Here is a 12,770-nt window from a genome sequence, read left to right as displayed (position 1 = left end):
CCACTGGGTCATTTGCATATGAAAGGCAGGACTTCACTGCTGGCCGGAGGTTGGTGGTGTCTGGCCTTGTTGCCATGGGCACTCAGAGCTTCAGGAGCAGCAGAGCTGGCTCCCAGACAGAGGAGAGGGGTTGGGAGCAGCAAGGTTGGCACACAGCTCAGTTTCTGGAAGGAAAGAGGTGTCCTTGGGGGGCCCTCTGAGGAGCCAGAGCTGGCCAGAGGCCACTTGCGACCCTGGGCAAGGGCAGACCAGAGGGGACTTAGCCCTCTGATGTGGCAAGCTAGGAGCAAGACTGGAAGAGTCGGGGACCTCCCTTCCCAGGGCAAGCCCACCTCTGACCCATCCAGAACCGGGCAGCCACAGCCACTCTGCCTCCGCCCACAGCAGGCGGAGGGTGTTCCTGACACCCGCGCCACTTGTAGGCCCTGTCCCCTTCACTACTGTGAGTGACTTGTAGGTGAAGCCAAGTGGGGCCTCCCTGCTCCGGTCCCCAGGGTTGTTCTCTAAGGAGGGAATGAGGGTAATTTCCCCATGCATCTCACTCTTCCCAGAGAACCTTCTCCTGGGACTGTGGGGGATTCAGCTGAGCCCAGGTGCCAACTCCCTGGATGGCAAGGCTCCAGGCTGGGCTACACTGGGGTCCCCACAGCCACCCCCTCCCTCCCAGGGCTGTGGGGAAGATTGACCGGGTATTGCTGATAATGTCCGTGCGGGCATGTCCAGCCGCCTGAAAGTGTCAGCAGCTAGCTGATGGGAAGGCCACCCAGGAGGGTGAAGTAGGGGCCAACGTGGGAGTACAGGGACGCTTGCTGTCTGGCAGGGCCACTGCTGTGTCAGGGCTGCCCCATGCCCCCCTCCCTGGGACCTGTATGGATCTGCCCACAAAGGGACGAGTCTGTCCTGAGGTCATTACCGCTTCATGCTGCTGCCTGGGTCTGTGATCCCCCACCCCAGGCACTTAGTGAGCAAAGCTGCAGTGGGTCAGACTGAGGTCACTTGGGGAGGGCTGGCCCGGCAGGGGCCCGACATGCAGGGGCACTGCCAAGTGCCTGGTCAGCAGCAGTCAGGGTGGGAAGAACATGCTAGCTAGGACAGGGCGGGGCTCCGTGGCTGGGGCCACCTCCAGGGCCGGAGGGGCTGGCAGGGAACCTGCTGGGGTGTGCTTCCCTGACTGTGGAGCTGGGGTACACACAGGACAGACATGCTGGGTTGGAGACTCCACGTTGGGTGCCTGTCACTGTGTCCTGGACCTACATTGCCCACAAAGTCCCTTCTCCCCAACTCTGGAGTAAGCCAGGCCACAGCAAGGTTCCCTTTTGTCCAAGCATGTCCCAAGTTTGTGGCTGCAGTAAGTCTGCCCCAGGCCACATAGCGTGGTTGGTGGAATTCTCCTGAGGGCACGCAGGCAAAGGTGGGGACTTCAATAGCAGGGGAAGCCAGGCCAGAGAAGCTAGGAGCAGTGAACTGGTGGGGGTGGGGGTGGGGGGGAGGGACAGACACCATGCACAGTCCCTTCAGCTGCCCTGGTCCCAGACCTCCTGCCATCTGGCCAGCCTACCCTACTTGCCAGCACCAAGGACTTCCTATCCCCAGTTCCTACTGGGTCCTCTGCCTGGTTTGCAGTGAGGTGGGAGTTTCCCCACTGCCGATGCCTTCTTCCACTGATCTAGGCAGCATGCACTGCTTGTCACAACCATGGCGAAGACAGTGGGCAGTCCTCTAGCCCGCAGCAGACAGCCTCTTCCCGGGGCCACGGGGCTCTTCCTAGGGATCCTTCCACGGGCGGTCAGTGCAGGTGGCTGTGGTGGGGCAGGGGCAGCCCTTACCCCTCAGACTCTCCTGCCCCAGCTTCCTTGGCTCTATAATGGGGGGCAATGGATTGAGGGGCCCTGTCTCACCCCCCTAGAGGCTTATTGGCCATGGGCTCCCAGGGGCTGTAACCCCATTGCCCCTCAAAGAGGCTTTGTACCACCACAAAGAGGCTCTGTCCCTCCCAGAGAAGCCTGGGTGTTACCATAGTGACAGAGGGGCCTGGAAGAAGGGGGTCCACCGTGCCGAGGGAAAGGGGCATTCTAGGCAGAGGGCACGGTTGTGCACAGGCCAGTGGCCAGTGTGGGTGACAGCTGCACTGCCTGGCTTCGGCCCTCAGCCTGGCTAGACAGCTGTCCCAGCTGTGTCTCAGTGGAGCCATCAGAGGATCTCAGGGATCCTGTGGCCCCCTCAGTAGAGGCTTGGCTCCCAGGCCCTGGTTGCTTTTGGATCTGCCTGGGTTTGGCCCCAGCCTGGCTGTGGGCCTCAGGCCCCTCGGGAATTCCTGGGTCCATGTGTTCACCCCAGAGTGTGTCAGGGTGGGTCTCTGAGCCTGGGCCCTCATAACTCCCCCCCTCACATTGTTCTCTTCCTGAGATGGAGGGGGTGGTGAACAGGACCCTGCTGGAGGGCCTGGGGGAGCCACATGGGGCACCCTGCAGGCTGGGTGTCTTGTGGGGGAAGCAGTGGAAGCAGGGGTCAGCTGTCCCACACAGTGGGGCACCATGGGGTTCACCCCTCCCTTCTGCCCCAGGCTCTTTTCTCATGGTTGGGACTGGAGTGGTGGGCTGTCAGTGCAGACAGAAAGAGGACAGTGACTGCCAGCCCCCAACCCTCTCTACCTGGAGCACCATGACTCCCCAGCCCTGGGGCCTTGGGGTGCCCCTGGGCTGGCTGCTGCAGGGACCACAGAGATGGTGGGTTCTTGTTGCCTGTACCCACACTTGGAGCCTGTGAGGCACAGCCTCAGGAATTAGCTGCAGCTGCAGTCTGAGTTAGTGGCAGGAGGGAGGGGGCAACAAGTGGGTCTTGGGGAACCAGAGAGACTTGAGGAGGCCACACCTGGCACAGGAAGCACAGTCTGTGACCTGCCCCAGTGGAACTCTCAGGCTCAGACCTTTTAGGGGGCTCTGGCACAGTGCTCTGTGGCTCAGGCCTCCCACCGAGGAGGGGCAGCAGCTGGGATGCTTACCTGCCCCTGCATGCTGTTATGACATCTGACCTGCAGTCACCTGGCCACTCCCCAGCCCCAGCCCCTACCCAGGCTCTCAGCTCCTCAGACCTCAGGTTCCCTGGGTCCCCAGAAGTGTCCCTGCTGGGATCTGACCCCGAACTTCCCTCCTTAGGCCCTCCCTTACAGCTCCCAGTTCTTCTGGATCATCTGCCAAGTGGCCCCCGTGCCCTGGGGCTGACCAGTGCTTGACCTAGGGTGCCCCATTAGCACAGGGCAAGAACCCTCAGGGCGAACTCCCCAGACCACTCTCCCCTTACGTGGGAGTCGTCCTCCATGTGGTCATGGGACGTGTGCTGCTGCGGGTCTGCATGGACAGCTGTGGGTCTGCATGGACAGCTTTAGGGCAGAAGGAGGTCCCTGAGGGGCCATCTCTGCCCACCCCCCCCCAACCCCCGTGGTGCATGGTCCAATGCAGTGGAGGTGCCTCCTCTGCTGGGGAAATCTAATTTCCAGGCTGAATGCAATGACGACTCTCCCAGCTCTCTGAAAATCCTGCGGCTTCCCTGGGCAGTTGTTAGCAAGGCTCAGCCCCGCCCAGGCCCCCAGGGAGCTGAGTTCCTCAGCTTTCTCGCTCACTGGGTCTGTTTTCCCCATTTCTTCCTTAGGGTCTGATTATAGCAGGAGCTCATGCTCCTCCTAGAACACTGGCACGGGCCCCAGGGGCCCGGAGCCGCTGCAGCCTGAGATGGTTCCCTCCGGTCCTCTTCTCCGTGCCCATACTTTTGTGCACAGCTGTCTCCACGCTCATTGCTTCTTGTCTCTCTGGCCACATCCCGTGTTCGTAACCATCACCTACTTTAAGTTGGGGTTTTGGTTTTTCCAATTGATTTATAAGAGCACTTTATAGACAAAGGATATCACTTTGCTACTGGATGTTGCAAAGACTTGATCCCAATGTGTCAATTGTCTTTTGGTTGTCTTTGTGTCTTTTTCTCCTACTTTCCATTAGAGACGATTACAAACACGCAGAGGTAGAGAAGCTAGTGTGACACATCCCCGTGTACCCCTCCCAGCTTCCGCCATGATGACGTCACAGTCTAGAAGTAAACTCATTGTCTTTTGTCTGAAATGTTCTACACATGTGCTACTGTAAATGCTGTCTCTTAAAAAAAAAACAAAAAACAACCTATAACCACAATACACGACTCTTATTTTGGACGTGAAGAAATGTTTCATTCTCACAAAGCCAAGCCGGTCCGTCTTCCCTCAGCAGTTCCTTCCAGTGCTTTAAGATTGAGAACAGCCTCCTCCCACCCAGGTACCTGAGGTCTCACACCGACTATGAGTGACCCAGTGGTGCTGGCTGGGACAGAAAGACTGACGAGGACTCCGCCCTGTGTGAACCACGTGCCCCAGGCCTCCTGCTCCATTTCTGGGGCCCATGCCCCAGGCCTCCAGCCTTGGCACAGTGTGTGTTGATTGGACAGATCACAGAAGCCATCCTCGTGGCTAGAACCACAGTAGGGAGCCCCCCACGAGGCCTGGCCAGAGGAGCAGGGATCAAGTCCCCATCATGCTGGCAGTGCTGAGGTGGAGCGGTGACACCCTCAGGCAGAGGGGACACAGTGCCACCAACCTGGGTTCTGCTCTTCTGCTTCTGCTCCTGCTCTCACGGCTTCCTCCCCATCTAGGTGGGTGGGGTTGTGGGGGTGGGGAAGGTTCAGCCTCTGGCCAGTCCCCTGTCTCCCCCCAGGGTGGACAGGGGCAGCAGGCAGTGTACTGACAGATGGCCAGTGAGGGGTCAGGATTGGAGCCCAAGCCTCCTGCCTACCCACCCCCTGCTGGCCTGACCCTTAGGAAATTCCTTTAATTCCTCCACCCAGATTGGACTCAGGCTCCATAATTTGATTTTCTGGAGCAGGGTTTGGCTGTACTCCCTGTGAGCAGGAATGTCTGGGTTAGCAGAAAGACGTCAAATGTGGGCTTAGGCTCTAGAGGGAGGATCAGCGTCTTCCCCCGAGTCCCTCTGATAGCGCCTTCTCGTTCCTGATGGAGCGTGTTGTCTACAGTTGTGCCCAGAAGGCTTGGGAGCTGGGCGCCCTTCTCCCAGGGGTGTTTCAGAGCCTCGTTCTTGCCCACCTGCCCACGCATTCATCTGCCTACCTGTCCATTTACTCATTCCTCCAGCCAGCCTCCCATTCCTGCACCCATACTTTTATCCACTCACCGACCGCCTAGTATCCATCTATCCGGCCAGCCACCCATCTACCCCATCCTCTCATACAACGACCTACTTATTCTGCAACCCACACATCCACTTACTCGGCCATTCATTTCCCCTGGCATCTGGCCTCTGTACTTGCATCGCTCCACCCACCCACCAGTCCCTCCACCGGGTTCACTCCTGGGTACCCAAATCTGGACAGGCTCTCCCCAGGTTGAGCACCTCCACTCCTTCCCCGGGACAGACAAGACTGTCTCTGGGCGGCATGTTTGTTCCTGTCTTCTTGCTAAATTACCTCCACGGGCAGGCCAGCGCGTGTGGTGAAAAGTGACTTGTGAAGGTGGTGGCTGGGGTTGGGGTGGGGGTTGGGATGGGTTTGCCCCACAGGCAATGCAGGCAGTGTCCTTCCCAGGAGAGCAGTAGCCATGACATCAGCCAGGGAGGCCAGCGAGGCTTAGCCAAAGCTTCACAGTGTGGCACCTCCCTGCCTGCCTCCAGAGCTACCCAGGGCACAGCAGGAGTGAGTCTGGTGCCCACCACTACCCAGGATCGGGCCCTACCCCAGGGCCGGGCTTGGGAAAACATCTTTGAAGTCTCATGGTCGATCTTAAAATTCATGTACATTTTGCCTTTCATGTCATTACATATTTATCATTCTAATATAAAACTAGCATTTTGAGCTACCATCAGAAAAGCTGCCTCTGGGGCAGTGGCCTGGGTCACCTGTGCCCACACGTGCTCCTACACACCTGGGACCTGGGGAAGCTGCTGTGTCAATAGAGTGGGCCTGGTTACCGGATGGCCCCAGTCTCCTGTGCATGCCAGGGCTGCCCTTGAGGCCACCAAGGTGACGAGGCTGCAGTCTGCAAGGTTTGGCTCCCTCACAGGCAGGGGGGTGCACCCTCAGACTAGAGCAGAGGGCGCTTGCCCAGGACTTGGAGTCTCTGTTCTCCTGCGGGGGCTGCGGGGCACTACACCCTCAAGCTGGCTGGCATTTGAGGGTGTCACCTGGGAGACACACAGTCATTTAGCTCCAGCTGAGAGAACTGAGCAATGGAAAGGTCAGTGCAAGGTTTGGCCACCTTCTCACTATAGCCTCAGAATTCTGGGCCCCTGGCCAGGCCCCAGCCAGAGCTAGTGGGCCTCTTTCAGGGGGCTCCTTGGACCCCAGAGCTGGGCAGGGCATGCTGGAGGGCCCAGGCCAGGGAGGCTGGAGGCTAAGGCTGCTCCCTTGCCTGCTGACCCCAGGATCTGCAGTGCAGACCTGGTCCTGCTGGGGCGGGGGAGGGGAAGCTTGAGGTCAGTCAGCAACTCATATCTCTGCGCAGGAGGGAGGGTCCTGGCCATGAGGCCAACCCCTGTCCCATGGGTCCTGACCATCACCTCCCTGGCACACTTTCCCCTCATACGAGTGGCCTTGGTCCCAGCAGGGATGCCCAGGACCTCGAGGCTTAGCTTTGACTGCCCTGTACTGTCAAAGCTGGCTGAAGCCTGACCTGCTTTGACCTCCACCCTGCCCTGTGCTGCCCTCCAAGGAGGAAGGGCCTCACAGCTGAGGGCAGCCAGGTTTAGCTGATCTGTGCTCAAGGCCTGGTGGCCACCACATGCAGGTGTGTCTGGGACCCCTGCATAGGCAGTGGTGGGTGTACATGAGGCTGCGTGCCCACGGCTTTGTACATGCCATGCTGTTTGTCCCTTACTCCCTACTGGCCAGAGGACCTGGTTGACATCTTGCCCACTGCACCCCCACCTCTCTGTGGGTGCCAGGACCTCTCCCAGCAGGAGTTCAGTTCGTTCTTCCCACTGTGCTGACCTCACTGCTCCTCCTCTAGGTCATGCTGACAGTTTATCTGTGTGACTGGTGCTGGGGAAATGAAGAGCAGCTTCTGGGACCAACACTGGCCTCTTTTCCTCTCTGGGCCTCGGTTTCCCCAGGTGTCACAGTGGACTGGACTCTGTGATGTCCTTTCAACTCAAGGTGCACCCATACTCCCAAGAGTGTGCCTGGCCCAGCCACCATTGGTGTGACCAAACCTAGCACTGACCCTTCCTCCATGGGGCTCTGCCCTTGCAGCCTTGAAGAGCTGGAGCTCCTCAGGTGCTGCCCACTGTGCTGTGTCTCTAAACTCAGGCCCTACGTGGGTGGAGGGGGCAGGGGCCAGGAGGAGGCCCCGAGCAGCAGTTTGCACCATGAGGCACACCAGAGTGCCTGGCAGTGTGGTCACATGGTCTGCACCCCACACACTGCCGTGCGGCTGGATGTGAACTCCAAATACTCCTCCTGCTTCTTTTTGCCCATGAAAAACAAACACACTGATCAGCCAGGGAGCAGCGGCGAGGAAAAGCGCTGGCTCGTCATTGCAGCTGCCAAGCCCCGCCACCCCCACCAGATTCCCTGGGACCTGCAGGGGAAGCACTGGACCGGGACCCAGACCAGCGGCACACTGGGCCTGGGGAGACGGGGCCCCTGCCCTCAGGCTCCCTCTGGATCCGATGTCCAGCGTGGGCCATTCTCAGGCACAGAGTTGTACTCAGGCTGTGTGCGGTTTTCACTCTGTGGTGTGGGTAGATGTCACCCTTGTTTCTGCCAACGTAGCTGTGGATGGAGCCCAGACCACTGGCCTATAGGCAGATGACACCCCTGTGCCTGCCTGGGTGTCCCGGGTACCCTGGCAGCTGTGGAGTGATACCTCACTCCCTGCTCACTGATGCAGGCACTCTGCCACACCAGCTGTGTGGCCATGGACAGGTCCCCTCCCCTCTCTGGGTCCCAGAATTCACCTCAATGAGCCTGGGATGTCCTATGAGATTGTGCTGAGCTGGCATGTGCAGCGGGCAGCAGAGGGCCTGGGAGGTCTGAGTATTGGTTACACCAAGCTCTTCCTGCCCTTCCCTTCCCAGTGGGCTCTGGGACCCCCATGGTCCATGGTTCTGCTGGGCCTGCCAAGCATCGGGGAAGATTGGGTCAGATCCCCATACCCCGCAGGGAAGGAGCCAGCTGCTTCCGGCCAGCCTCAGATTAATGGCTTTTAATTTAGAATTTAATCAATGTGGCTTCTCTCTGGAGAGCTGGATGCTCCAGTCTGGGAGTGAGTTGTATGATTTGTGAGTGGGGTAGGCAGGGGGCCCATGGTGGCCTCTCCAGGCCTCAGCCTTGGCCCTACTTTGACCTTGCTCTGCTTTGCCTGCAGCCAGCAGGCGTCCCAGCCATGGAGGACTGCAACGTGCACTCGGCTGCCAGCATCCTGGCCTCGGTGAAGGAGCAGGAAGCTCGCTTCGAGCGGCTGACATGGGCACTAGAGCAGGAGCGGCGCCATGTTGCCCTGCAGCTGGAGCGTGCCCAGCAGCCTGGTGTGGGCAGTGGTGGCGTGGGCAGTGGGCAGCCCCTGCCGATGGCTTGGCAACAGCTGGTCTTGCAGGTAACAGCCCAGTGACACAGGAAGGGGAAAACAGCCAAGTGGGAAAACAATCAAGGGGCCCTGGTGGGCCACAAGCCAGCATGCATTGGCTTATTACAAGACCTCCTGGGGCCTCTGAGGAGGGAAAAGTAGGACCCCAAACAGACTAGAAATCCTACTTGGGTGTGCAGGGCACCATGTGATGAATGGGCTGGACACAACCTGACCCTCAGAACAGCACCCTCCACTTGAGTGAGACTCCAGAACCCAGGTAGCTGGACAGGGTCTGTCTTGGGCAGCTCAGTGGTCAGCATGGTGACACTGACGGTTTTGCCAGCCCTGGAATCTCCCTGCCATGGTGTTCTTCATAGCATGCATCAACGGGTCAGCTCCAGTGGGAGGCTCAAGCAAGGCCCTGGGTTCTGCCTGCAGCTCAGAGGGTGACCTGGGAGCTCAGTTTCTCCACTGGCTCAGGCTCCTGATCAGCCCCCAGGAGGTGTGGAAACCTGTCTGCTCGGTGGCCAGGCCCTGAGAACTCTGAAGTCGGGGTGCATGCTCAGGAGTTAGTCCACCTGGCCTCCTCCCACCTCCCACTGTGCCCCAGTGTCTATCCTGCAGATGAGTGACAAAAGCACCTTGCTCGCGGGATGGTAGGGGCAGGACAGGGAAATGTGGGAATCCTGGAGTTTGGTGCAGTTATTTTGGTTTCCATTATTAACTGAGGCACGGGTAGGGGACAGGCAAGGGTGGAGCTGTCCCAGGGATTTGGGGGAAGCTGGGGGTAGGGTTCCTGGGTGGGGGTCTACCCTGCAGGCCTCCCACTGTGGCCCTTCCTCACCATCAGGCTCAGAGGCGTAGCGGGCAGAGGTCTGCTGATTCCCCTGATTTCCATGTAGTGACACTGGAGGGCCCTCCCAGTGGGCTCCTTAGTCCCCTGGGCAGGGCAGCAGGGGTGTTCTCCTAAACTTGACAGCCAGAGCTCCTCTCCATGTGTCCCCGAGCACATGCACACCCTCCCTTCCCTGGTCCTGCTGAGCCTTCCAAAGGTGAGGCGTGTACCTCCAAACTCAAGAGGGAGCAGAAGAGCCCAGCTGGGCCACATGAGGACAGCAACAGCTGATGACCCCGAGGCCACCTCTCAGGCGCCAGACGCTCTATCCAGCCCTCCCTGGCCGGAAAAAGCTTTTTGACCCTTTAGCCCAGAAGGCACTGCCAAGGGTTGATGCCCCTGGAGGGAAGATGTTCCCATGGCCTGGAGCTGCCCTGGCTTCCTGGGGGCTGTGGAGGGAAGACCTCAGGCCACTGTCCCTCTTTCCCCACCACCCCTCCCCATCCGAGGCTTTCCCAGACTGCCCTTGATTTTCTTTCCCTTGGGAGGAGATGATCTTCCCAGTCTGAGATAGGAGAGCGTGCGTTCCCGGGGTGGTGGTTAGACTGACAGAGCAGGGAGGTGGGTTCACATCTGACTATCCAGGCCTGGCAGCCTTGATGCCAAACCTGCTTTCCAGACCCATCGCAGTGTGAGGTGCCTGGTGATCTACCTGCTGAGCCACAGGGCTACTTGGAGCTGGTCCTCAGGATCAGAGCCAGGTTCTGCACAGCTTGGGGGCTGGTGGCAAGACAGGTAGCTGGAGCTAGGGGGTTGAGAGACCAGGGGCTACTGCTGCTATGGCCCCCCTGCCCCCTAGGCTGCTCCACAGTCCTGGCTGCCTGCCCTTTCACCCTCCAGCAGGAAGGGTTCCCTCCTCCCTTGGTTTAAGCAGGGCTGGCCCTCACCCAGTGCTGTGTGTGGGGGGTGGGGTGGGAGGATGCCCTAGGGATCTATTCAGCCTTGGGCTGGGGCACTAGCAGCTGGTGGAATTTGGGAGAATACAGAAATGAACGCAGGGTAAGCATCCAGGCCAAGTTCCCTTAGGGCAGCGGTCCAGTCCCCCTGCTTTGCTCTACCAAGGGCCGCCCTGGATAGATGACACAGGGGGCCGGTGGTCAGGTCAGCTCACCCCTGTGCAGGTGGTAAAACTGAGGCTCAGAGAGACATGCAGTGGACACCCAGAGTGCTTGAGCATGCTGGCTGTGTGGTGGTGTACACAGCACACTGTGGAAGAAGAGAGGCCCTGAGGTGGCTCGGTTTTCTCAGTGGGGTCTGTGGAAAAACAGATAGGAGGCAGGCTGGCCCTGGCTCTGTTCCTCTAAGAGACTAGTTACCTTGATCATAATGCAAGAGCTTGTTTTTGTGGGGTGTGACTCAAAGGGTGGCCTAGCCCAGCCCTTCCCTTGTCTACATTTCTTTCCAGCAGAGACTGCACCTTCTCACCAGGCTTCTGGAAGGAGTGGGTAGTGCATTCTGATTAACCACTTACTCTGAACCACGCCAACCCCGCCCACTCGCCTCCCACCGCTTGCCACTTCCCAAAAGGTCAAAGGCATGGAGGAAAGAGGGTCTGACACAGCTCAGCCTATAAGTTTTCACGCAGGGTCACTAAACAGTTTTCCCCTCCCTTTGATCTGCTCTGACACTCCTCAGAGGGATCCTAGGCCTGTGTCTTGAGGGGAAAGGCCTAAGATAAAGTGGGTCAGTGCAGGTCCGTTTGCCATGTGTGTTGAGCTCTGTGGGGACACTTACTTGGGGGGCCTTTCTGGGAATGAGCAGGGGCCTGGAGCCGGATCTGAGAGAACTTGCAGCACCGTTAGCGCTGTTGTAACTACTGTCCCATCGCCCCCCATTTCACAGCAAGAGGAAACTGAGTCGCAGCCCGGATGGGCAACTTGTGCCCTTGAGATGGCCTTGCACTCTGTCCTTAGCTACACTGAACCCTGCACTGCCAGAATTGTTTCCCCAACTCTACAGGGGAAAAGACCTATGAGCTCTTTTACTGGGGGAAAACCGAAGCTGGAGAAGGACTGGGCCCAAGTCCCTGGACAGGAAATATATCACCCCTGCGGGGAAGGAGGGTGCGGGGAAGGGACGAGAAGCCCAGGCCTGCTGAAGGAGAGACCCTGACCCGCTCTGGCTGCAGATCTTGCCTCCCATCCGCCCCGCCCCGCGCCCGGACCGCCCACCGGGCCCCGCCCAGGCCCGCCCCGCCTGGGCGCGGCCCCGCCCGATTGGCTGGTCGCTGTGACCGCTGCCAGATCCGCCCCCGCGGGGAGCGAGTCCGCGGAGCTGGAGCTGGAGCGGTCGAGGCGTCGGAGCCGAGCCCGGTCCAGCCGCTGCTGCCCCACCTCCGACTCGCGCCTCCCGAGCCGGCCCAATGCCGGCCGAACTCAGACAGGTTGGAGGGAACTTGGTCCCGGGTGATGGGGCCTGATCCCGGGACTAGCGGCGGAGGGCGGGGCGCCGGCCTTCCTCGGAGGACCAGCTTTTGTTCCTTGGAGCCGCGGGCCGGAGGCGGCTATTGTCTGCGCTCCGGACCGCCGCGTCGGGCTGGGCCGGGCGGGGCAGTGGGGTGGGCGCGCCGCTGGAGGCTGTGCTCGGCGCAGGGCCGCGAGGTCTCCGGGGGCGGGGCGCGAGGGCCCTGGCCCGTGAGACCCTGCGCGGGGAGCAGGGCCGGGACCTGGTGGGTGCACCCGGGTCTAGCTCCCAGGACAGGTGCTGGCGACAGGGGTGGGGGGCGAAGGCCTTTCAGAGCACCCTTCTCCGTGCAGGAGAGAGGCAGAGTCCGGAGGGGGAAGCCCAGCTAGGCCTCCATGTCCCGGGGACTCCCTGGACCTCCCATCCCCTCCAAAGACCCAGCGCGGCTTCGGACTCTGGGGACCTGCGAAGGAGGTTCGGGAGGGAGCTTTAAGGGAAGCCCTGTCTGCAGCGGCAGCGCACGTGAGGGAAGGGGTGGAGGACGTCCCTGCCCACGTGCAGAGACGGGTGGAGTCTCTGAGGAAAACCCGGGCAGTCTGCCTTCCAGTACTGGGGCGGGGGGAAGCATGTGGGCTACCTACACTCTTGCCCAGAGGGGGCGGGGTCCAATAATAAGCCCGAAAACACGCTGAGTTGAGGAAGAACCTCACCGCGCCCCTTTTGCTATGAGGTAGGTCTCCCACGCACTTGCCTGCTTGGGACAGCCAATCGCTGCCTGCTCTGTATCCCTGATGTGGCCCCCAGGGTCTGGTCACTGGTAATTGACTACCCCAGGGATGGAAGGGCCATTGGGGGTGTTGGGGAATGTGACCC

General features: G+C 60.0%; 1 protein-coding gene across 8 annotated transcripts in view; it reads left to right on the top strand.

The window, feature by feature from the left end:
• ARVCF (ARVCF delta catenin family member) overlaps positions 1-12,770 on the top strand; it is a 44,249-nt gene that overhangs the window by 15,841 nt on the left and 15,638 nt on the right. For 4 of the 8 annotated variants that reach the window (XM_045819814.1, XM_045819813.1, XM_045819812.1 and 1 more), the window contains exon 4: positions 8,399-8,626. The exons of 1 other annotated variant lie outside the window; for it this stretch is intronic. In XM_045819814.1, the coding sequence (XP_045675770.1) occupies positions 8,417-8,626 (210 nt within the window). In that variant the 5' untranslated portion in view covers positions 8,399-8,416. Of the gene's footprint in view, positions 1-8,398; positions 8,627-11,747; positions 11,878-12,770 lie in introns of those variants that run through there. 3 more of the 8 variants (XM_045819818.1, XM_045819817.1, XM_045819815.1) reach the window with 1 other exon arrangement.

The sequence above is a fragment of the Phyllostomus hastatus genome, unplaced genomic scaffold, assembly GCF_019186645.2.
Source record: "Phyllostomus hastatus isolate PE091 unplaced genomic scaffold, TTU_PhHast_1.1 phas_scaffold_387, whole genome shotgun sequence".
Classification (NCBI taxonomy): Eukaryota; Metazoa; Chordata; class Mammalia; order Chiroptera; family Phyllostomidae; genus Phyllostomus; species Phyllostomus hastatus.
This window is presented reverse-complemented; position numbering and strand designations above follow the sequence as displayed.